Source organism: Scophthalmus maximus, chromosome 15, assembly GCF_022379125.1.
Source record: "Scophthalmus maximus strain ysfricsl-2021 chromosome 15, ASM2237912v1, whole genome shotgun sequence".
NCBI lineage: Eukaryota > Metazoa > Chordata > Actinopteri > Pleuronectiformes > Scophthalmidae > Scophthalmus > Scophthalmus maximus.
In genome coordinates this window covers 20,906,442-20,932,164 of record NC_061529.1, presented here as the reverse complement: position 1 = coordinate 20,932,164, position 25,723 = coordinate 20,906,442, and the positions used below count along the sequence as shown (strand labels likewise).

Genomic DNA, 25,723 nt, shown 5'->3' with positions numbered 1-25,723 from the left:
TTCAGATCATCTGGGCTCTAATAGCATCAAGAGCACATAAAGAGTGCAGACCTCCACTGAGGCTGAGCAATCCTCTACCTATACGCTGTTCCACCCAAACTTGCATTCCCATCTCCACCTGATCAACATCATTTTTAAAATATTATGTATATGTGAAGATATGACTCAAAATGTCTCAGATGAAGGATCCTTCAAAAAATCCCTGGATCAACATCCGGAACTGGAACCCTCCCAAAATTGTCAGGCAAATCTGTCCATTACTTTTTGAGTAATCTTGCAGACAAACAAACTGAAGCAATCACATAACCTCCTTAAAACAAACTGAAATTAATATAGTTCTAAGACACAATTAAGTAATATGGTGCAAGAACTGATTTAAAAATTAAAAGGTGCACTTGATGCTTTCTTGTGTTCTGTTTAGGATAAACAACTGTCCATTGTTTCCATCATTGAATATAGTTGTATGCAGAATGACATAATCATTCAATCTTCTTCATAGGGCGGGGTAACGAAACAATCAATAATCAATATTGATAATTATCACAATATAATTTTGATTAATAGTAATAATATATATATATCGATATAAATCTATTGCGCAAGCACGGTGAGGATTTATAATACATAATTGTTTTTTATATGCTCTACCTCAGATTTTTTTAATGTTTTGCTATTTAGTTAGTATACGTCCTTCTCTGCCCATAAAGAATGGTTTGAAAACACAACTTTCACTCAGATGCAAAAATAGTGACATGTATCATATTATCGATATCGACTGATTAGAAAATTTGTATCTTCATGAATGTTTTTGTTAATTTAGCCCAGCCCTACTTCTTTTAGCTCAAAGTGCTCTCTTCTTCCTCCATCCCCACCACAGGCACCATCTCTGTGAACAGCAGAAGGACTCCATTCACAGCCAGCGGTGAAAGCGAGATTCTGGACCTGGAGGGCGACATGTACCTGGGGGGGCTGCCCACGGACCGCACCAACCTCATCCTGCCCACTGAGCTGTGGACGGCCATGCTCAACTACGGCTACGTGGGCTGCATCCGCGACCTTTTCATTGACGGCCGGAGCAAGGACATCCGTCAGATTGCTGAGGCACAAAATGGAGCTGGCATCAAACCCTCGTGCAACAAGCAACCTGGCAAGCAGTGTGAGAGCTACCCATGCAAGAACCGAGGCGTCTGCAAAGAAGGCTGGAACCGATTCATCTGTGACTGCACCGGCACTGGCTACTGGTCACGCACCTGTGAGAGAGGTAAGTCCTGATCACAGGCTATGAATGAAGTGACTGTGGAGATGGGAGACAGATTCAAATCGTGTCCCACTTAAGGAAATCAGTTCCTTGAAGAACACAAGTTCCTCGGCTCAGCCTGTTTATTATCACGTCAGTGTGATCCCACCACAAGAAGAAAACCAGTCGATTGTGGGCTCGAGATAACTTTTAAAGAATGTTACTAATGTAGTATTTGTGTCCTCCAGTTTTGGACACAACATCTACACCTTAAGAGTTTCACTGTTTTATTTGTGTTTGAGTGACGCACTTTTGCCTTTGGTGGGAGTCACATGGGACATTTCCAGTTCGTGTGACGTTAGAAGTAGTTGTTAACAGTGTGGTTCTCCACTTAGTAAGGTAGGATCCTAAAAGTATTTTAAAAGGAATATTTGTTAGTTACAAACTGGGATTTAACTCTAGCTTTGGCCGTTACACCCATCAGTAATGATGACAAGTGGATTGCTGTTTGCGCTGCCGTGGCTCAGGTATGAGAGCGGGTCGTCCACTGAGGTTCAGTGGTTTGATTCCCTACTTGTCGGAATACTTGTGAATGAGATGCATGACTGGTAGACAAAGTGCTGAATATAGAAGCTGTGGGAATGTCCGTGTGATTGGGTGAATGTCATCTCGGCTGTAAAGCACTTTGAGTGATAGATAAGATGAGAAAAGAACGATATAAATACAGTCCATTTGTCATTTACTGTGTACACTGTGAGGGACATCACTGAATGAAAAATGGAAATGGTTAGCAGTTAGATGAAGAGACAGGCTCTACATGCAGGGGAAATAAATGTCGTTCCTCATTGACCACAGTGCAATACAGTCTTAAATAGAGTCTTGAGGGCAGACTGAGGTTTAATTCATTAAATACACCGACTTGCATGGAAACAGGACCCGGCGTATTTCTTGGTGCAAAATTGGCTGGATTTTAGAAAAACTGTCAGACTGCCAACCAGGAAGAGGAAGGAGATTGAAGAGAGAAGGGAAAGAGAGAAAACAGATACTGAAAGTTTTGAGTGTCCAGGTTTAGTTCAAAGACACTTCTGTTGTCTTTTTTTGTTTGTTATCATTTTGGCTATTTTCTTTTAATCTACTTAAAGAGAGAGAAAAAAAACACCGTAAGTTATTGGAAAGGACCAAAATAAAGAGAAGGGATAAGAGAATAGTGAGTTGGTTTCAGCAGCCACATCTAGTTCCGTCTTTGCTTTGTCCAAATCCATTATCTTGCGCAGCGCGCGCACACTAACACACACACACACACACACACACATTCCTGGTAGGTATTATCCGTGTATAGTAGTAGCCCAAACTGCTATGACTGTCCAGCATACACAAAGCTTACACAAGCAACATGGAGACACTGTAAAAGTGTTGTGAGATAATGTGCTTTGTAATGTACCTATCCTGAGGCTGTTTGACTACAGCAAACTAAACACAGAGACGAGACGGAAAGGAGTTAGTGAGTTCCTGGTGAGGTTTAAGATCAGTCATAGAGCTGTCACATAAACACACAATATGGTCAATATATTGGTCAATATGGGTGATAGTGCTAGTTAGCTATAGCTTAAGTCTTAATATAATTGAGTGAATGAACAGTGACAGACCGCAAATATGCCCCCGGGACCACAATACTAGTATAATTTATAAAAGGCTTGATTTGAATCTGGATGCATATTATATATCTCCATATACAGGACAGTAAAGAACTCTTACTGGTTACTCGCAACTGTCTTGTGTGTGACCATAAGGAGATGATAAGATGATTACAATATTGAGTTGTGCGTTTGAGGATCTCTTTTACCTTCCAGTCAAGGGTAAGGGACAACACACATGAATTAATCAATGACTGCGTTGCTGTATACGAGCTCAGCAACTACAGGTATCATGTTTTCCAAAAGGATGATGTACTAGGGGCAGTTCCAAACGCATCATCCACTACTGTGACAGAGATCAAGGATTTGTAGGTTCAGCTTGACAAAGTGCTGCTCAACTCCACACAGTGAATATGGGTGAAAATTGACCATAGTGTGTGAACGTGAGACTGTATGGCTGTTTGTCTCTGTATGTATCCCCTTAAAGGATAAAGCAGTGTAGATAATGTATGCATATAGTCATCGATATGTCCTTCAATCATTTTTCATTTCAGAGCAGATTGTGAAACCATTTGTGCCTCGTGATATTTTGGGGTTTCTTTTAAAATGATTCCAATATTACCTGTCAAATATATCTCTTTCCTCTCCGACCTAATCACCTTTCTCCAAACTTCACCCACACCTCAATCGGGAGGTAAGTAAGCCATAAGCCAGTTCCTGATTGTGTTTATGTGTTTTAAAAAAAACCAAAAAAAACAATCAGCTGTTCTTTATCACTGAGGGGAATATTATCACTTCAGGTAACTGTGATATTACCAAAGGATCTGCCCGTTCAAGTGTTGTGGGTGCCAAGGAGATATGTCATCTTCTAGAAACTCCACAGTGACCATTGAAAATGCAGCTGTGGCTGTCTCCCATTGGTATCTCCCAAATAATTAAGATAGGACCCTGGTCTTGTTAGCCCCAAAGAACTGGCCAGGGGCTTTGCCAAGATGGCTGCCAAGAAACAAGGCTCTAAACGCTAAACGCTAAATGCTGCACTTGCCAGTGTTGTTACTGCAAGTGCACAGTTCTCTTCTCTGAAAACACCATGAGTTAAACATCACTTCAGTGGATTCAACCCACAATACTGTGACGTGTTATTTTGTCTGGAAGGCAGTGTGCATTGGATTTTTGGGTACTAAAGCCATGATCAGAGGAACCATAACTCATACAATGTGTTTTAAGTTGAATGTTTGGAGCAAAGTGTTGGGAGCACCAACCAGGAGAGTTCATCTTTTACGTCCCAACAGTCAGGCTGTCAAATGAGGCAAGTAAAATGAACACGACTGAGTTGTAAAAGGTTTTACCAAAGTATTCATTTTAGTACTCCAGTCTGTAGCGCACTGCGCATCTACATGAACATGCAGACTATAAAACAGATTGTAAAACAGCCAAACGACATGACAGACACTGCCTTGTCCCCGATAATGCTGAGAATGATGATATGGAAGTGTTGAAATTTCTGCCAGCCACAGTCGCCCTGTCCTGTTTGACTCCAACCTGCAGAATGCCTGCATCACCCCCTCCCCCGGATCCCTAACAACAAGAGTATGACAGAACCGTCATCAGGTTTGTTTATTCTGTGGCAGCTCACATTAGCTATTCATTCATTAGCTTGAACTCCAAATACAGAGTGGCAGGAATATTTGTGCAAAACTATTGATGTGAAGTGAAATAAAATTACATTTTATTCATATTACAGACTAGGGTGGGGTTGGTAGATAGATATATAGATGTCCTTTGTTAACCCCAAACTGCATGGGGAATTCTGGTTTTACCTCTAAATATAATTTAAAATATCATAATGTTTTATAATTTCAAATTATGTATTTGGGACACCCTGATACTTTTTTTGTCAGTCACCACATGCAGTGAACAAATCCCAGGCCTGGCTATTTCTCCTTTGACCAGTTTTCTGTCATGACGTCCAGACTGTTTAATAATGACTGGTCAGAGTTGAAAACTAATTAACACATCTCCACTCCCCACAAATTGCTCCTGCTGCTTTTTAGCATATCAAATAACTGCTTTCTGATCATATCTCTCTATCTATAGCAGTTATTCTCCCCCTCTTTTGCTCCAGTGACCTGCTGGATAATAATTTCCCCTGAATCTCATTTTTATTCTTGAAAGGAAAAGTTGGCAGTCATCAGTGGATTAATCTGATATTTCACCTTGAATTATTTTGCAAGAGATATTATATAGAAATATTGAAATATGATTATTAGGAGGCTAAGATTGAATCATGTTTTTTATTAACACTATCACGTATAATTAGATATTCACGTGTGAACACATCAATAATCAATTTTTAAAGAGTTAAGACATTATCCTCCGGTCTTAGAGAAACACCACAGCTCTTACGCTTGGCATAACGGCATTGTCACTTGTTTGTTGATCAAATTAAACAGAACATAAAGGATCATTTATAAATTCTCACACATATACACACATCTGACTCAAACAGAAGAGGTGTTAAGAAATCTGAACAGTCAGGGTTCCTAATGATACCATGGAAAAAGGAACAGAGCATTGTTAAACTCTTTGGTAGAGTACTTGAATTTTCCTGTGCGGTGTCAGTGAAGTTGATCATATTGTGGTACAGGCACCATTGTTATCTTTGTATCCCAAGTCATAGTACTTTGTTATTTGCTACACATGGTGTGGTGATTTTTACAGAAATGTAACGTACTAACGGAACTAGGTAGGTAGTAATTAGTTAGTTAGTAAGTTCCGAGTTCTTCTGTGTGCATGTGGTTGTTGTTGTGATCGCCCGTCGGCTCTGCTGTGGACTTTAAAAGCGCGTCTGCACTGGAGTTAGAGCGTTCATCAGGCTGTACAAGTTCCCACAGTAAACGCAATATTACAGTATCGTAATATCCCTTGTCCAGTGTGATCCTTCCTCCTGTATGCTGATGTACTATTACTCCTTGTTGCTAGAAGCCAACAATATTTTTAGCTTTAATATTTACATGGCACTTTCAAGTGGACTGAATGCAGTTGTTAAACCACAGACATGACATTCACTTCCATCCAAAGCAACATACAAATTTTGACTTGGTCCAAGCCACAGTAGAGTCCTGTCCTACAATGCTCTTTTTTCAAAATCCTCCAGACAGGAAAACACTATAATAATACAAATGATACACTTTATACAGCACTTTCTTTTTACAATGTCACAAAGTGCTTTACAGGGAATATGTAGAAAGAATGTGAATAAAACAATGGAACACCAGCAGAGAAGATGAAATGATAAAAGTGTAATGTAGACAATCACAATCATTGTCACCACTAGTAACGAGCTGTGACCAGCAGGACTCCATCAGTGGAGCTTAGTGGTCGAAAGAGCACACACCAGCTCAATGGATCTGAGAGGTAATTTGGGTGGAAGGCGATAAAACAGGGAGCCAGTGTAGGGAGGCAAGTACATACAGTAGGTGATGTGGTCATGCATTATTGTCCTGTTTACAAGCCAGGCAGCAGCATTTTGTAGTAGTTAAAGATGGTGGAGGGAGCTGGGGCTGATACCCAAATTAAGATAATACTATTTAATAATAATGGGGTGAAGGTATGACAGCATTTCCAACTTTTTTTCAAATCAGTACTTGACTAAAAGTATGGAGATTTTCTTGAGGTGAGAGAAACAAGAGTGAACGACATTTTTCACCTACTCTCCTTAGACAAAGAGCCGGCATATAGGATGAAGAGAGAGAGAGGGTAAAGAGGTGCGCGGAAAACTTGGTCCATCACAAAGGGACCACTGGTCCAGATGTCTGCGAATGAGAAGGTTCATACACCTGAATGAGGGAATTCATGTGGGAGGGTAGCTAAGCTAGTGGCTACTCTGTTCACAAGCACCCATGACACCAGGAGCAAGTTGAGAGTCAATGAAAAGTGGAGTGACATGGGGTTTTGCTGTGCATGCTGGAGGTCACAAATCCCTGCATTAACAAGTATATTAATGCATGCTCAGTCAGGTAGGACCTGATCCTTGGGAAGTAGGGTGCAAGGAGGACTGAATGATGCAGCACAGTCAGTGAGAGTTAGTTGGTCATCAATCACAATGTCCAGATTTTGGTCAGATTTTGCTGGTGAGGGTGAAGTGGACCTGAGCTGGATAGTAAAAACTATCACCAGGAGTTCAGTCTTTAAGTGTTGAAGGTGACTTTCTACGATCATTTGTGAGACCTCTGCTGAGATGGTCAAGTTGTCTGGTGGGGACGACTGATAGAGCTGGGAAGCTCTGTGAGATAACAACCAAGCAGAGGCCCATGCTGTATCCCAGTGGAAGAAAGTGAAGCTTGGTCTTTTGCCAATCTGCTTCAATTAATAGCTCTGTCAGGAACCTTAAGCAGTGTTTTACCAGCGATGCCTAGTTCAGATAGGGTGGACAGCGGGGTTTTAGAGTATTATGTCAAATCGCTGCCAACAGTTTCATGAAGATGAGAGGGTTATTCTCACATTTCATTAGTCACATATTGATAATTGACAATGTTGAGGTAACATGATTTGAACAAACAGATGAAGGTCGGACTCACACGATACATTGTATCCTTCATGAAGCATGTTCCCTCAGAGCAACTACCAGTCATATCATAGACCTTATCACCACACTGCTGATTTGACTTTCTACGTTTTAAACAGAGTACGCGATCACTGGATGCGCCCGTTAGCTTACCACAGGAACTGAGTCCTCCTCAGCGGCCACAGGGTCCTCTCCACCTGCAGCCCCTTGCCGCCTGTCGTCCGCCACCCTCTCCCCCTTTCACGCTTAAAAGTCTGTCTGTCTATTAATAAAGGCTAAAAATGCACAGAAAAATATATTTAAAAAAGATACTGATCACTTATTCACTTCTACCTGATTGGATTATGCCCCAATAACTGCTTAAGCTTTTTTTAATGTGAAACATCAGAGCAGGGAGTGTTGAGTACATTTGACAGCAGCTTCACACTGAATGCAAAAACAACAAAATCAAGGTAATAAATAAATGACAAAGGCCAGACCATTGAGTGATGAATGCGCTGATGAATGTACATAATGCTGAGATTTGCTAAGACAACTGGTTGACATGGAGGAAGTGATGTTTCAATTTACAACTCATCAAGACTGGAACAGATGAAAAACAAACCCTGTCTCGCCTGTAAGTCTGTATGAAAACTTCACACCACAGCAATACTGTGTATCATTCACTCCTCTCAGCGGCATTCAGTGAACCGAGATGTGAGACACAATCCGTTTTTTGGTTCACAAGGACCAAGAAGCACAGGTTTTATGACAACAGTTTCCCCTGATCTCCACTGTGCAGCTGCTAAGAGAAGCCGTAAAAGGATGAGGGATTTCTTTTCATTGGGTTTAACTGGGCAAGGTCAGTCAGTTAAACGTGCATCAATCCGTTGGACACACTCGATTGGAACCATCACAAACACACACACACACACATGGTTACATCCAAGAAATATGACATGTCGGAGTTAATCTGACAGCCCATGCTGAAAGCTGTAATGAGAATTAAAATTGTATATATTACGCTGTGCTGTCATCTGACACCTTGTCAAACAGACATCACTCCCAGGCAGCCCTGTGTCCAAACACGGCCATTAATTTCATGTGCAGTTGAGGATGGACTGGGGCACATGGTCGGCCTGTGAACAAACGTGTGGACACAGAGGACATATTGTCACCTCTGTATACTGAATAAAGGTTTTAAGGTAAATGTAGTCACTTGAGGGCTTCAAAGTCCCACACTATATATTTTCTTTTTATTTTGTGTGACCATGTGATTTTGAATGATGCAGTTGGTTGTCTAGAATACTTTAACTATGGTGAGGGATACAATGGCTGGCCTCAACATGTAGCCGTAGCATGCTGCTTGAGTCCCCCTACTTATCAGCTCCCGTTAACCGCTCCAGGGAACATCGTCAGGTGTGTGCCCCTCTCCTGTAGCTTGTCCCCGCTGCTCCTCGCGGTTGTTGCTGCCGGTCGCTGCCAGCAAATAACATCTCAATTACACCTGCATTTAAAGGCAACATTCTTCAGTGCTTTCCTTTTTTTTTTTTTTACACACAGTGTTTATCCAACCATGCAATGAAGGTGACAACCTGATATCAATGATCCCACTGAGCCTGTTCAAAATTTAACTCACATCCCCAGTGTAGTGCCAAGAAATGTAAGGTGTATGCTAGACAACAGTATTTTGCCATTACCCTAACTGGTTCAAGCTTCAAGTGCCAGCCTTCATTAACCACTTTACATTAGCATATAAAGCTAAACCTATATAGCTTTCTGAAATAAAATGTGTCCCCGTGGTATTTTGCCCGAAACCAACAATTGGTGTTATTCACCGTATTGCATAAGGGCCAGTACAAACCAGAATATATTCACATTTAAGAAAGAGGAACCAGAGAGTTTCAGCAATTCAAATTAATGATCAATCAAAATTGATCAAAATAGTTCATAAGCCCTTATTATTTGTGTTACATTTAAGTGCCCTACATGTCACCTGAGTTAGTGTTGTGTTGCACGTAGAAGTTAATGAACTAAATCATTGAAAGTATTGTCCTTTTTTTGCATTAAGGCATAATAATTTACTTAGGTTGAAACAACCGTTTTTTACTAGAGTAATTTTAGCTGGTCCAACCTATTCAATTAAGTTTGGGGTGTCAGTAAGACTTGAAAATCCATAAATGAATATAGTCCATTGTTCATTTGTCCAGAATCCTTGCTGCTGAACTAATTTCTATTTCCCTTTTTTTATTATATATTTTTTTTATTTAAAAGGTCAGTAGGCGATTCTAAAACAATACATGTATTAGAAAAATCTGCAAATATTTCCTCACGGTCCGCCAGCTGTCACTTTCTCTGTGTGTGCCCCCAAAAAATCTGGCTTTTCGGCGGAGCCCAGGCTCTGTAAATTGAAAACAGAAAAATGGTGCAGACCCCACCACACAACACTGCGAGGGCAGTTTAAAAACCACTTGTCGACACCTTAAGAGAAGTGCTAGCGGGTTGTTGGCCCAGTAGTTAGCACGTCGGTCTCCCATACACAACGTAGTGGGTTCGTGGCCAGAGCAGTAAAACCATAACCACAACAAAGAGAGAATCAAGATTTCTCCAAAATCGTCAACTGCCCCTTTAAGGTCCTCTAAAGGTTCTTTCACAAAATCGCATTTGTAAATTTAAAGAGGAGATTCCTAAATTGTAAAACAGGCAGACCCTCAAACAGGAAACACAACATACCTAGTTCATTGTTAAAAAAAAACAAAAACAAAACATCATCATGATTGGTTGATTGGACAGAACCCAAGTCAATTCAGTTTAACCAACCGTGGTCGGTAATACTATGTGAAAGTAAAGTCCATCGCTCGCACTGGTCATGGATATATTTAATCCTTGTCCGTTTTCTCAAATGTTTCCGTGCTTTTTGTTTCATAATTGTATTTTCTAAAATTGTATGTGATGATGAAAAAATAACAGAGTAGCATAACCTAATTAAATTATTCACTAGCAAATATAATTTTATTTTGTTTTTCATGAATGCATTTTAAATGCAAATTAATGTAATACATTTATAGCTCCCTTTTAAAATGTTTATTCATTTATAATTCGATCACAGCTAAACAAAACTATTGGAATTATCCTAATGGCACTCACGTGGTTGAATCTTTACCCTTTTGTGTAGTTTTTCATTCCTTGAAGTGCGTCTGTCAATGTCAGTTTCTCAACACCTCGATTTTATATATGTCAGTCATCAGGCTCGTCACAAAACATTTGTACTTTCTCCTTCTCTGGGTTCCATCCATCATTTCACCTCCTATTTTTCTTCCCTTCATGCTACATGGCTGCAGAATTCCCAGGCAGACAGAGGGGCTGTGTCGCCTCTCTGTGGCCACTTGGTAGAACTTCATCTTTCTCCTCATGCAGTAAAACTGAGCAGAGGGCGTTTGGAGGACACATAATGTCTCAGCATATTATTGGTTCATTTATCATATTAAGTTAATGTGACAGGACAAATAATCGCCTCAGATTGATGCCAACGGAGTGCGAGAAAACAGCAGCAGGCGCTGCTTGGATGAATGTAAGATGAAGGGAAACAGAGACTGGGCAGTAACAGGGAAATAACAGCAATATTAAAAAAAACAGCTTGTATGTCTGGTGGCTGATTTTGTTGGATACTGGTTGTGAGCTTTCATTAAGAAAGGGAGAGCTTAAAGGAGCTGAAACACATTCGATCCCCCCCTCCTTCTACTTCTTCTTTGGCTTCTCTGCTGGTTAGAAATAAAGTCTTAGAATAGCAGCAGATACAATTTGAATCTGTTTTATTTTTTGCACTTGAAGAAATGAAAAGCCCAAAAGTTCTGCAAATGCACAATGCCCAAAGACCAAAGACGAGAATGAGGACGAGAGTCAGGAATTCATGTGTGTACACACACTGAGACGTGGACTCAACATGGCTCACGACAATGAACCCGAGTGTCATCCCAGAACTATGGCAAGCATATAGAGGTAACACTTAGTAAGGAATTATGGGCTCAAGAATTACAAGGGTTTGTTCTCAAGTAAACGATTTTCACGTGCAATGTTGTTTTAATGGTCGACATTCAGACCTAAAATTGTGCCTGCAGTTTGCTTGATAATCAACAGATGGTCTGCGTGATGCTTCTGGGTCTTTAACTATGATTTAAATAGAAAATGTCATAGTGAGATAATTTGACTAGGATTGTTGGATGTAAAAATTCAAAATGGCCATATAATATAATAATAGGAATTACATTAAACCGTACAAAATCATATCAGATTGACAAAAAAAAAAAAGTAAGGTTATTACTTGAGGGTGTAATAAGTGACATGCAACTGATCATACTGACGATTACAGTTGATGTAGAAATGGTGAAAGAACAAACATTACGATCATCGGTGCTTCACGACACAATACCAAGTCAATCTTCAAGTTTGTTCCTCGCACTCGACAATGTCAAAATATCCACACGTCTCTAAAGAAAGTGCTGCTCCACACTGAGAGCAGAATCAGCACACGGCCCGGGCACAGTGTAGCAGGGAAGAGTGTAGACAATTTTCGGATGAGGGCGCAATGTGGGACGGCCGATCCGCAACAGCTGGAGCCAAAGGTGACTGCATGTTTCATCAATCACAGCAACCACTGCTTCCACACTGCTGTGCTTGAAGTGTTTGAAGTCGCTGGTCAGATAACAGGTACCCTTTGCGTTGTCATGGTCACGGCGTGTCACCGGCGATTGCCTCCCTTTGTGTCCACGGTGTGCGCCGTGCCCAGTGCTGAAGGTACGACGCGGACGGCCAAGATGAATTTTAGGAAAATACCAAACTGCTGCAGCTTTCACAACAACAGGCCGCTGAGCTTGAAAAGAGTAGTGGGCGACAACATTAAGAGAATGAAAGCAACGCGATTATCACAAATTCACAATAAGTCAACAACGTTCAGCCGGAGCCCCCACTGTGCCATGCGCCTGGCAGTAGTGATATTAGGCACGATGAACTCAAAAGTAAATCTTTGTGGAAATCGGTGAATCAAGCATCGAGCATTGAGGACTCATGTCCCTTATGCACTATAGTGTGATTGGAAGTGAGATCCTGCGCTGCTCGTCATACAGACTCTGGGAAAAACTTGACTTTAGCCGGCGGGCAGGGAGAGCACGTGTACATGTGAAAGCATCTCTTTGTACATAATAACATATTGATTATTGTGAAGTGGCATAGTGTACATCAGTGTTTTACGGTGGCCCTGCGGTGCTGTGCGTTGCTTTGCACCGTCAAATTAATTGGAAACATCTACATTTGAAAAATGATTCAAATTCAATTATTGTGTGAACATGATGCAAATAGCTGCTATCCAATAGTACTTCTCTGTGTCATGAAACCCCTCTCTTCTCAGCTCCATCTCTCTGTCCTTTTATTTCATTGATGGTGACCCATGTGGAGTTTTCTTGTAAACAAACTTAATTGTGTTTACAGCGAGTCTTACACACCAACAGGCGCACTGTGTATCCTAATCACGTTGAGTACGTTTCCTGGTTTAAATCCTGGGTGTTTTACGTCCCTGTTCACTAGCGCTGTGCCTTCCTCTTCTTCTTCTCTTTCCCTCCCTTTGTTGGTGTGATGCCGAGTTTCTTTGCATGACACCGAGTTTCTTTGCATGACACTGCCACTTGTTGATCGGCGGAATAGTGTGAAACCTATAGTGAACCATCGGCAGCAGGAGTGTTATTGGGTTGTCATCAGTGTGTGCACATGTGGCACATTGTGTACTTGTGCACATGCATGCCATCAAAATAGGTACCCACTTTTTTATTTTCTTGTATGGTTGAAAAAAATAATTGCCTTCATGACAAATGTTTGGGTAATGCTGATTTGTTTCTTAGATTCATAAATTGTCTTTCGGGTCATCCGGGCGGCCCAGAAGCCTGACGTTTGCCTTTCCTCCTCAAAATTCACACCCAAAGTTCAGGTTCAATTGTAATTTCCACACATATACTTTACACCAGGACAAAAAAAAACAATGTTGTCCCTCATGGACCTCAGTGCTGCTGTGTCTGCCACCATGGCAGCCAAAAGATGTAAATTCATAGTTGGTTGTTAATCAATACCATTCACCTGTTGGGGAACATTGATGTCCAGCTGATGGTTGCTGAGATGTTTCAGTCTGGACTTAGGCTTGAATAACTTGTTTGGAAAGGGGGCCCTAATGCTCCGGACCTCCTATAAATTAGATGGCTTACCCTCAAAATGTGTTGGGAATATGCAACACTAAATCCTGCTTTATCGCCTCATTTTGAGGTGTTGACGTAGGACCAAGTAGTGATGTATCCAAACATAGGGAAAACTACACATTTCACAGAGAGTGCGGTTGAAGAGGGACCCAGGTGCACATTTTTGCCCTGGAGCCTGGGCAGGTTAACCCAGTCATTGTCTGTACCCAAGCACACGGCAGCATGGAGCAACTAGCATGACTTATTGAATATTGGCAAAAAAGTATCATGTCCTATTTGATACCGATTCTAACCTTACTTGGAATATGGCTAACCTCTCTTGATGCTCTGGCCTTTCTTCCACAGAGGCTTCCATCCTTTCCTACGACGGCAGCATGTACATGAAGGTGGTGATGCCAACTATCATGCACACCGAGGCGGAGGACGTCTCCCTGCGTTTCCGGTCCCAGCGGGCCTATGGCCTCCTCATGGCCACCACCTCCCGAGACTCAGCCGACACGCTCAGGCTGGAGTTGGACGGGGGTCGCGTCAAACTCACGGTCAACCTAGGTATCGTATGCCCCCATCTGCCATCTGCTCCACACCCACATCCTTCACCATGGGACAGTTTACTGTTGAGCAGTGACCTCTCCCTCTTCTCAATCTTTTTTCTATCTATCTTCTAACTCGTCTTCTCATCCCTTACTCATCACTGAGATCCCTTCAAACTTCCTACCAGCTTTAGAACATTGATAAGAGTTTTTATCTTTTGCATGAGTGTTAATGTGTTTTGTGCTCACAGATAACCATGGATTGCTTTCTGAATTCAGCTACTGTATTTACTGGACAACAGCTTAGACTTATACTATCATAACTTCTTTTTATCTCAGTGGCAAACATGTTTGGCCCATCTTTGAAACAGACAAACCATAGTCATATCCATGTTCTTGTTTCCAGAACTTTTGAGACAGTCACAGCACATAAGCAGAATACACATTGTGATGTAGAGATAATGGGCTTTAAAGTCGAATCTCTAATCAAGTCTTTTTTTTTTTTTAAATAAAGTGTGCTGAGACTTTCTGAGAGGTGACTTCCACTGAGTACGCCCTCTGGCTTTCAGTCCATCACTCTACAGGACATTCAAAGAAACCTTTCTTGTCTTTCTCACTAACCTCATTTTTCTGTCTGACATGACAAAGTTTCTCTGTCACCTTCCTGTTTTTCTGGGTTGTTGTTTTCTTTGCTGGCAATGGTGTCTTTTTTATAAAACTCTATGCTTTTTCTTTTCAGTGTTTTGTTTTTACGTTTCCCCCCCTCCATTTTCCATCATGCTTTGTCAAAAGATGGTATTCACCCCTTCAAAGGCCTTAAGCCTGCGGCCCGTCAGGTGAACAGCCCGAGAACAGAGCCCAGCAAAACCTACAGCTGGCTGTGACCCCAAATACTTCCAAAGCATTTCAGTCATCATATGTAAAGGATGCTACGATGAAATTGTAGTCACTTTATATGTCTTGCATGTACAGTACATCCAGTAAAAATCACAAAATATAAGAATGATACCAATGTTAGCAGACATTATCTTGGTTGCCAAGCCACGTTAAGATAATTCTAATCTGATAATATTAATCTATGTTAGTCATAGCCTAGAATTCAGTCAAAATGTTTGTAGCTTAAATTGGGCAGTGCCTGTATGATCTATTAGCCTGTGTTAATCTGTGTGATTCTCTACAGAACCTTTGTAAAGGTATGATAGCTCTAGCTTCTGATCCATCCTAAGTGATACACATGTTAGCATAGCATAATACTCCACATGCAGTGGTTGGGGTTCCTGTGCCTCTGCATGGTGCTGGTGCTGATTGGATCGTGGCTGTTTGCTCCCACTTTTCTGTTGCGGTTGACGACACATGAAACCACCAGCCACATGGCGACCAACCCTTGCTGTCGTCATAGCTACGTGCAGCAGTTATTCTGGCCCCAAACGGAGTTTTCAAGATACTTCATCATCACACTATTGTCTTACAAATTCAACTCATTGCTATTTGAATAGCAAATCCAAATTGTACCAGTAAAAGTTTCAAAGATCCATGGCTCTGAAAAGAATGGCTGCAACCACCTTGTTGGTGCAGAGACTTTGGAGCCAGAGACTTTGACCTCATTCAATCGGGATCCAACAGTCAGTCCTGGGTTGGAAAATTCATGTAGCTGGTATGACAAGTGGCCATTTTACTGTAAATACTGTGCCTAAATACATTTGTACTCTGGTACTAACAAAAGGGCACAAGCTCTAGAAAAAGCATCTACTTATATGACTTAAACATCCAGGCATTATTTTATGTACTATGAAATTATGGTTTTTGAAATGTTAAAGATCTCTCATCTATTTCATGATGATTTTGTATAAATTTAAATATAAATATCAAAGGAATAAAATGGCTACCTACCTGCATGTGTACGTCCCCGGAAGGGTGGACTTTTTGTTTTTGGATGTCTGCAGCAGTAACCTTGAAGGATGCAATTTCATCTGTCATTTATTCTTCCCCATCTAGACTGTATCAGGATAAACTGTAACTCCAGTAAGTTAACACTCAAGTTTCATTTTGCTTTCGATGTTTATGGTCTGTTGATGTTTTTTAAAGGAAAATGTTTTAGTTTGTTTTTTTTCTTTTTTTTTCTTAAAATGGGAGTCACAGCCCTCCACCTTTTCTTAAGCCTATCGTGTGGAAGGATGAATTTGCTGCGGTGGTTTGAGAACGCTTAATTTATCAGGGAACCAGCAGAAACAGCCTCAGTCAAATGGAACCAGTGGTGACTTGCTTTAATTATTAGACATATTTTGACCAGCCACATCTCTATTTACTAATGAAAAAACAGAATCATTCTCACATTATTCTGCACTGTATAGTAACAAAAAAGATTGAAATAGTATAGTAAAGTGTACATTCAAAGTTGCCACTATTTTGTTAGGTAAGAGAAAGGAATCAATTGTCATAGGAGATTAATATAAGTGACTAAAATATTAGAAGGAGGTTAGGGTTAGGGTTGCAAACAGAGTTTACATCAATAATTAAACAGAGAGAGACATTTCATATCTTTGGTCCTAGTAACTGAAAAACCAATAATTGGTATGGATAATAAGACGATTCCAGTGCACCAAAAATAAGTAGTTGATAAGACAGTACTTGTCCTGAATCTATCATCTCTACATCAGTGTGGAGCAGAGTTTGTTTTTTGAAGCCTGTTCAAGGTGAAAAGGCGACATACAGAGTTAAAATCCTCCACTAAAACTATAAGCAATTATTGAGTTCAGTATACACTTTGAGGGTGAAAGCTGTTACCAAATGCAGGTGCAACAGCATCTTACCCTGAGAGTAACAAAGATAAAGTCCCATCAGATGAGATAAAATTCTAAAGGAAATTAAAGGAAATTTTCTGTATAGTTTTTTTTATCAACACAAAAATTATCCCGTACAGAACCTACTTGTCTTGATGATACAATTTTGTCTGGCCAGTTGAATATGACTGCTTGATATATTTATGTTGAATATGAATTTGGCTGAGCCATTAACACCCAGGTTGAAACAGATTCATGGTATGTTCAGATTATAAACCCTTGAATCCCAGTGAATCATTGTCTAATACCCTTTAGAACCTAATTTAGAGTCCAAAATATTACTCAATGGCGGAATTTTGGAGAAATATTCACAATACGTGGTGTTCAGGGCAACTTGATTGACGACAGAAAATGTGATAAATATCACATTTCACACATTTCTATCGTTAGAAAAACCATTAATATACGTAATGTCACATTCAGTAGCTTTGCTAAAATGCGGGAACTGACACAAAACATAACTTTTTTGTGACTGAAGACCCTAATGGGGAAATTTAAACACTGAAACACTTCACAATAATTATTATTATAATCATTTTTAACATTTTGATTGTTAAACATGCATGTTTACAGCAAATAACTGATAAATTGATTGGATTTGTACATTCATATTCTCAACCCCAAAACTGATCCAAACCAAAAGACAGAAAAATCTGTGGTTCGCACAAATATGTTTGAATCCGATTCCTAAATATAATAAAGTTTGGTTAAGTGTTAGCGGACTGACTATCACAATTGCACACAGAATATGCATATCAGTTTAAATTCTACACATTATGAGTTTAAGAACGATGGTTTGGTTTAATTCTGCTGCTTTTACAACCTAAATTTGTTTTAGTTGCATAGCAGTTGTCAGGCTGTTTCAAATAACTATGGATTGCCTTTACTCATAATGGGGCAGTGGAGAACTTGACCTTTACATCTGTTATTTTAAGGTAAATTTATATTTCATCAGTAATTACTGATGGATGCTGAAACCCCAATTAGTTTATCTTACATGTAGATACCAGCAAGTTGTAATTAGTAAATGTAGTGAAAACAAAGAGAACAGGGAAAAGGGATCATAGAGATCCTAAATCCAAGCCACTGGAAGTAAAAAAATGTGCCTGGCATCTCTGATGGAGCTCAAGGATCCTCCTGAGAACAGCTACTTTAGTCCAAGCATTTTGAGAGGATAAACTTAAAGTTTGTATGTAATTACGTGTCAGATTTGTATAGAAAAATAAAATGTCAGCAGATTTAAGTCAACGCTGCTGCTCTAGCTGTGCAGTAATGTGTACAGTGCTACTCCACATTTAGAGACACAGACCTGCTGCTGTTATGCCTACAGGTATTTCTTAAAGTCAAAGGAAAGAAACCCCCACAGATAGAACATCACTATTGATGTTAATGCAAAACCTGGATTACATTCAGTGACAAGTGACTCTGCTTAAAAACGATTAATGGTTAAACTTGATAGACATTACAATAAGGAGAGGGAGGTAGTGAATTTGGAGATTTTGGTGACCTCTGAGTCCACGCATCAAAGGTATTTGAGCCTAGGCTCAAACTATTCTCAGCTAAACTTCCATATGATTGGCCCCCAACAACACCACCGGTCAAACACCAAGATAATGAAAGATATCGATTCTGATTCTTCAAATCTATCAACACTGTCTGAGTGCAACTTCAACACTAGAAACACTAGTGCACTAGCGCTGTATATGTTTTGATTTAACCAAACTAAATCTTGGCTATCTATGATTACAGTCTTTTAATGGTCAAACAATATCATCCTGCCGACAGGAGCATTAGATCATATTGATATAAGTATAACATTTTCCCGAACCCAAATTGTGGGTTTTTGGAGATGGGAAAAAAAATTATATTGGTAATTTATTTTGATGAACTTGCTAGTATCTCACCTCAGGGTTCTTTAAGCAAACTAAATGTACCTATACATTTATTATGAACATAATAATGCACTACATGCTTTTCTATTACCACATCTCTCCTCAAATGAGAAAACAAAGATATTGTGTTGCCATCAGATCATGGATCAAAAGATTTGCTAATTAAAAGGCTAATGGCATTTTAAATTCAACATGTCAAGGTCAGAAAAAGACATCAAAAGAGAAATAAAATAGGAAAGAAACGGATGGAAAAGTTTTCTCAAAACCGATTATGAGTAAATGCAACATTCCTGCCTTTCCTGTTCAAACTTTTAAAGAGCCGTGATTGTTGTTCAGCAGCACAGTGGTCAGGTGTATTCTCTGAGAATTGCTGTATGTCACAGATATTTCAAGTATTTTGTACGTTTTAACTGCATACTTCACTGACGAAACCAAACCTTTGTTTCCTAAAGGCGTACAGAACTTGTTCGAAAAACTAGTCTGAAAACCTGCTAAGCTGCATGTAGAATTTCTGCCAATGATTCCAGGCTGACTGGTGGAGAAACAAAGGTTTGGTTTTAGCCCCATGTCTTGTGTCTTTAACTTTGTGATTGACCATTGTTCTCAGGCAAGGGACCAGAGACCCTGTATGCCGGACAAAAACTCAATGATAATGAATGGCATACAGTGCGTGTGGTGCGTCGCGGCAAAACCTACAAGCTAACGGTTGACGATGATGTTGCAGAAGGTACTTACCTACAACAACTCGGCTCATGCTTGAAGTCTTAGTGTTGCCTTTCTCAGTGGCATGACAACATCCTGCGGCGTGTTGCCGTAGAGACTCATTAGTATCAGTATGTAACTGTGCTACAGAGACAGCAAGTAGATATGTAACCGTTAGTGACAGTTTGCATCCATCTAATGCTGTTAATGTAATTTTCTCCTTAAATCAGCCCTTTTGTGTTAGTGTCAGACAGTGTTCTCTTTTCTTTTCGTTTTTTGTCTTTCTTTTCAACCCATCCCCTTCACCCTCCCCATCTCCAGGCCAAATGGTGGGCGACCACACTCGTCTTGAGTTCCACAACATCGAAACGGGCATCATGACAGAGCGCCGGTTTGTTTCCAGCATCCCGTCCAGCTTTATTGGTCACCTGCAGAGCCTCAGGTACTCAGAAAACTCACCTTTCCTTGCTTTTTAAATTCATTTTCGTAAATTTTTTTCTAACATAAACAATGAATCAGGTGAAAACCGAGCAGATGCACACGATTTGCCAGCGATATTCTGTAGTTGTACAGAATTCATGCATCTTTTAGGTATTTATTTTTGGTTTTGCAGCACACACACACACACACACAGTTTCAGCACTCTTCCTGTGTAAAGGATACAAATTTAGTGATTAGCCGGTAAAGAACATGAAAACAGCTTAAGAGCCAGACAATAATGGAGACCCAACCAGAAGACAGAGTTAATACTGGTCTGGAATACAAAATTAATATTAATGTTGCACATACCTCCTGAATGTGTAAATTTAAATATTTGTAAGACAACACATATGATGCATCGGGGGCTGTCACGTGTGTGCGTGGGTTCGCTCTGGGTTCTCCGGCTTCCTCCCACAGTCCAAAGACATTGGGTGTTTTGGTTAATTAGAGATTCTAAATTGACCAGAGGTGTAAATTGTTGTTTGTCTCTGTTTGTTGGCCCTGCAATACATTGGTGACCTGTCGAGGGTGTACCCCGCCTTTAGCCCAATGTCCGCAGGGATTAGCTTCAGCCCCCCCATGCGACCCTTAAAGGATAAAGCGGTGTACGCTGTAGATAATGGATGGATGTAGTGCGATTGCTAGTTTAGTATGGAGTTCATCTGCCCCCAAACGATTAACAATTGACTGCCTTCAGCTGTATTTTCTCAGGATGCAAGAAATATCTGGGAAAAATATGTGTAATTTAGCGCAGGGTCTCCCTGACAGACTGCTTTAATTGATAGACATTACAATAGGGTTAATAATAGATGGGAAATTGCAGAGCAAAGTCAAAGAGGCAAAAAACGAAATCATACATGAGAGACATTTGGTGATTTTGGTGAGCATCAAAAGTATTTGAGCTGCTGGCGGCTGTGTCGGCAGTGTATGAATGTGATAGGAAAAAGTGGTAAATAGCATGGCGGTATGAATGAGCCTGTGAATGTGTCTTGTACTGTAAAAGTCCTTTGAGTGATCGATAAGACGAAAAAAACACTATATAAGAAGTCCCTTTACCATTTGCCTCATCTAAAATCTTCTTTTCCAGACTCTGGAGAACAGGCAGGAGCCTATGTCTAAGACGAGGATTTCAAGTGCCTTTTCCCTCTCTCTCCTCAGATTTAACGGCATGCTCTACATCGACCTGTGCAAGAACGGTGACATCGATTTTTGCGAGCTCAATGCCCGCTTTGGGGTCCGCTCCATAATTGCTGACCCTGTCACCTTCAAATCCAAGAGCAGCTACCTGAGCCTGGCCACCCTGCAGGCCTACACGTCCATGCACCTCTTCTTCCAGTTCAAGACCACCTCCCCAGATGGCTTCATACTGTTCAACTCTGGAGATGGCAATGATTTTATCGCTGTAGAACTGGTTAAAGGGTAGGTTTATTCAGAAAGGATGTTGTTAAACTTTTGTATGTTGAAACCTTGAAGATTTAGTTGCAATATTATTAGATTATTGCCTTTATGTGGCTATAAACAGTATTTTCATAATAAGAAATTACATTGTAAAAGGGGTTTCTCATAGCGCTGACCCTAGAGAGAACTATTGTTGAATCCTATCAGCTTAACAGAGCTTTTAGCAAGTTGCTGTCCAGCCCACAATTTGTTTCATTCTAAGCCACAACAAGCCCCAAACAAAAGAAAGACCAAAGATACAGAGTTAACAGAGAGAGAATATCGGACTCTGTTACTCAAAATGAATGATAGTGTTGCTCTGTAACCGCTGAGTATTTCATCTCGTCATGATCAATCCAAAAAGGTGACGATATTTCCGTGTTGTGTTCACAACTTTCCTTCTTTTGCCCCCATGATACCCCCCCAAAAATCAAAAGATGATGTTTTTAGATGCTCTATTCTAACAATACAATCATCTGATGAATCTGGATTTCTGTTGAGACTGCAGGTGGGGGGCTCACATTTTTTCATCAACACTATAAATCAATGGATTCGACCTGCCTTGTGTTGACAGTCCAGGCTGATGGCGTGGGGATCATTTTGTTGTTTTGGACACACTTGACACAATCGTGGTTTAAATGTCACAGTTTATCTGTTGCTGTTGACCATGTTCGTCCCTTTATTGCTACTCAGTATTGGTATGGTGTTTCCTAATTAAATGCTTGGTGATTGTATATGGATACGTTGCAACAGTGATTTTATTTGAAGATTTAATAAAGAAAAACAGACTCATGCGGCTGCTTGGTTAGTTAGTTCCATGCCAATCTAAATGTGGTTAGTGACTGTTCAGTTACTGCAGAGAAGAGAGGTTACTTGCGTTTCTTGGTATGAATCCAAAATTGCATTTAGTTTGTGCTTGCCTACAGAATGAATCATGGTTGATCCTGGTACAAGTCATATCCAGCTTCTGCAAAAACAAAAAACACCAATCACCCACTAAAATGAACCCGTGTTTGTGCCTCTCCTCCCACCTCGCACCTCATGTGCTGCGCCAGGTAGAAAGATAGAACAATCTGCTGGTGTTGGTCTTTGCCCTGTCATGAATTAACTATGAGGCTTAGAATACCTGTCACCAAAGCTATGTGTTCAACAGTCGACACAGGTGAGTTTTGAGGTACAAGTGTCGGAAGTGTTGGCGGAACATTTCAGAGAATTGACAAATTGATAAAAAAAACCATCAGAGATTGGCTGGAGATGTATAAATAAGCATTTCGTCTTCACGCAACATCACAAAGAAAAGCTTTGAAGGCCGGACAGTTTCGTAAGCAGCGACTATAGCTACTCAACAATTCTTTTCTCTTGCAGATACATCCACTATGTCTTTGACCTCGGAAATGGGCCAAACCTCATCAAGGGCAAAAGTGACAGGGCGCTGAACGACAACCAGTGGCACAATGTTGCCATCACCCGAGACAACAGCAACACCCACACACTGAAAGTAGATGCTACAGCCACGAGTCAGAGTATCAACGGGGCCAAGAATCTGGACCTGAAAGGTATCAAAGACAGTTACACCTGTTACGTGTTTATATCTCCACATGTGTACAGTTTTCATTCCGTTTAAGTCGTTAGTGAGGATTAATGTTGTAGCGCTCAGAAAAAATGTGTTTAGACTGTGTTTGAGTGACCTATCAAATGTACATTGTTCATTTACTTCTTGAAAAACGTTCAAATTGACTCTGCCAAGACAAAGAATAAACAGATTTGCAGGACATTGTCATGCCGAAATAATTTGTAAAAGACGTGTTAAGATAAGACCCCGCTACTGTCCCCGTACTGTCTCTACTTCTGTGTTTTCTTCGCGTAGGCGATCTGTTCATCGCAGGACTGGGTCCCGGCATGTACGGCAACCTGCCCAAACTTGTGGCCTCCAGAGAAGGATTCCAGGGCTGCTTGGCATCGGTGGACCTTAACGGTCGCCTGCCGGATCTCCTCAACGATGCCTTGTTTCGCAGCGGGCAGATTGAGCGTGGATGCGAAGGTACACCGTCCCTCAAATCCGAGCCCGATTTAGACTACTACAGCACAAACGGCAACTCCAGCTCCGGCAGCCCTTTCTTCCTGCTCAATGCAAACAGTAGCTCCACAGCCCTGCATCCATACAGAAGTCCCGCCCTTCTATTGCCTGTGCTTGTTGCGTCACTTACTCACTGTTAGAGTCAGGCCAAATATGATATACCTCCTCACTACACCACCACACGTTATTGGCCACATTGGTCGCCCGCTGACAGTGCCGTCACACCCACCATCAGAGCAGTTTTTGCCAGTGTAGTAACATATATATCTAGAGATATATATATATATATCTCTATATATAGAAATATATATACATAATACTGCCAGGTGCTTCATTTTTATCTCTTGTGCTTTGTAAAGTTCTGTTTCTTTTTTTTCTGAATTTTGTGAATGTTAAGACTCTTAGATAACTCTTAGCTAATACAACAGAGCTTCTGACAAGTGGATGGTTCAGGTGTGGCGATACAAAGACATGTGTATATAATTATACTGTGCAGACACGTGTTCACGCTGAGAGCAAGAATTTGCACTTAACATAATTATTTTGAATTCTATAACACATGTACTTGACTTTCACTAAGCCCTGCCCCTCCCTTGGTTAGTGTTGCTTTGCCTGTCCAAGCTTTTCATTCTGGTACTGCACATAGTACCAGGTTTAGTTTACAGGCTTCTTAAAAATAATATAAGACACATTTGTTACAAGACAAATGCAAAACTAGTATGTCGATCACGAACATGTAACAAATAGAAGATTTGGGTCTTGAATCTGATGTTTGCAGTTGCGCTACACATTAAGTTGCCTTTACACATCAAGTATTTTCAGGCAAAAAAAAAAATCACTTTTACATAATGGAAGGGTTTGTGGAAGATTTTATGGAGGACTGTAATTTTGGCAAAGTCATGAACCTACTCAAACACATCACAAAGCAGGACAAAGCTGCTAACGTAAGCCTAAACTTGGATTTAACTTTTGTTACACATGACTTTTTCTAACATAACTCTTTAATCTCACAAAAACAATGTGGTTAGTTAATGATATTCTAACACAATGTAGGCCTACATACACCAGAACTGCCCTGTCAGACTAGGTTACTCTAGATGGAAAACTGTGCTTAGTTACAGTCGGTAATGCTTAGCTGTCGCACTTTGGGTTTGGGGTTTAGAAAACGGTCAATTACAGGTGTTTATAGAACAAATATGGATACTTTAAAGTCTTTAAGGTCACAGCAGCCATTTTGACATTGGCAGCGGTGATACTAATCACATAAATGAAGGTTATGTACCGAAATACAACAAGGGGCTTTATCAATGTGATTAGTAACGCCTGTGTTTACCTACTGTGTCATGTCAAAATGGCCGCCCTTGACTGAGGGCAGCGCTGGACGTCCTGTATCGTGCCATACCTGGACTCCAGACCACACCGTTTGTTCACAATGCAACACTTGCCAAATTTCCAGTTGATTCATGCATTTTATATAGCTACATCAAAAACGGGCCGGTGTCACTGTTGTGTCCATTTTCCAGTGCGAGTCGTGCATTATTATTTTCTGCTCATTTTTTTCCACAACCTGCTCTTGTTTGTCATTTTCTGTGTAGCTGTTGTTGTTTTTTTTCTTATGTCGGCCATGTCATTCAGTTGGACTCTACCATATATATTTTTTATTTATGATTATTTATTTTTTTTGGGGGGGGGGGTGTAAAATCAACTCATAGAGCCCCATGTTAGACATGAATGTGCTGACATTTCATTTTAATCAAAACAGCATATAGTGTTATGTGCAATGTATGTCCTCATCATTGTGGCAATCTGACTGAGGTTGATAACAATGTTATTCACTTCACTGTATGTACTACAAGAAAGTAATGGTGGATTGATTTATTTTTCAAAATAAAATGTCATCAATCACGCTTTGTTGGTCTTGTCCATGTCATTCTTATGTCTCATATTTATGTGTTCATTTTCTCTTTCTTTTTTGCCTGTGTATCACAATCAGTTGATTAGTCATTGAAACTGTATTACCATGCACTGCCTGCATTTCATTGCAAACTTTCATCACATAGAATTGATTTATGTGTCTCCTTATCAAAGCCCATTACTGATTATTGAGTT

The 25,723-nt window shown here is 40.4% G+C and overlaps 1 protein-coding gene across 6 annotated transcripts in view; it reads left to right on the top strand.

Moving 5' to 3' along the window:
* Positions 1-25,723, top strand: part of nrxn3a (neurexin 3a) — a 170,097-nt gene that overhangs the window by 92,081 nt on the left and 52,293 nt on the right. For 5 of the 6 annotated variants that reach the window (XR_004785369.2, XR_004785368.2, XM_035610715.2 and 2 more), the window contains exons 10-17: positions 878-1,261; positions 14,002-14,205; positions 16,182-16,208; positions 19,526-19,645; positions 19,942-20,062; positions 21,259-21,519; positions 22,903-23,093; positions 23,405-23,578. Coding sequence is in view for 4 of the 6 variants with exons in the window: in XM_035610715.2 (XP_035466608.1) it covers positions 878-1,261; positions 14,002-14,205; positions 16,182-16,208; positions 19,526-19,645; positions 19,942-20,062; positions 21,259-21,519; positions 22,903-23,093; positions 23,405-23,578 (1,482 nt within the window). In the remaining 2 variants the exon portion in view is untranslated. The remainder of the gene's footprint in view (positions 1-877; positions 1,262-14,001; positions 14,206-16,181; positions 16,209-19,525; positions 19,646-19,941; positions 20,063-21,258; positions 21,520-22,902; positions 23,094-23,404; positions 23,579-25,723) is intronic. The other variant, XM_047337831.1, reaches the window with a different exon arrangement.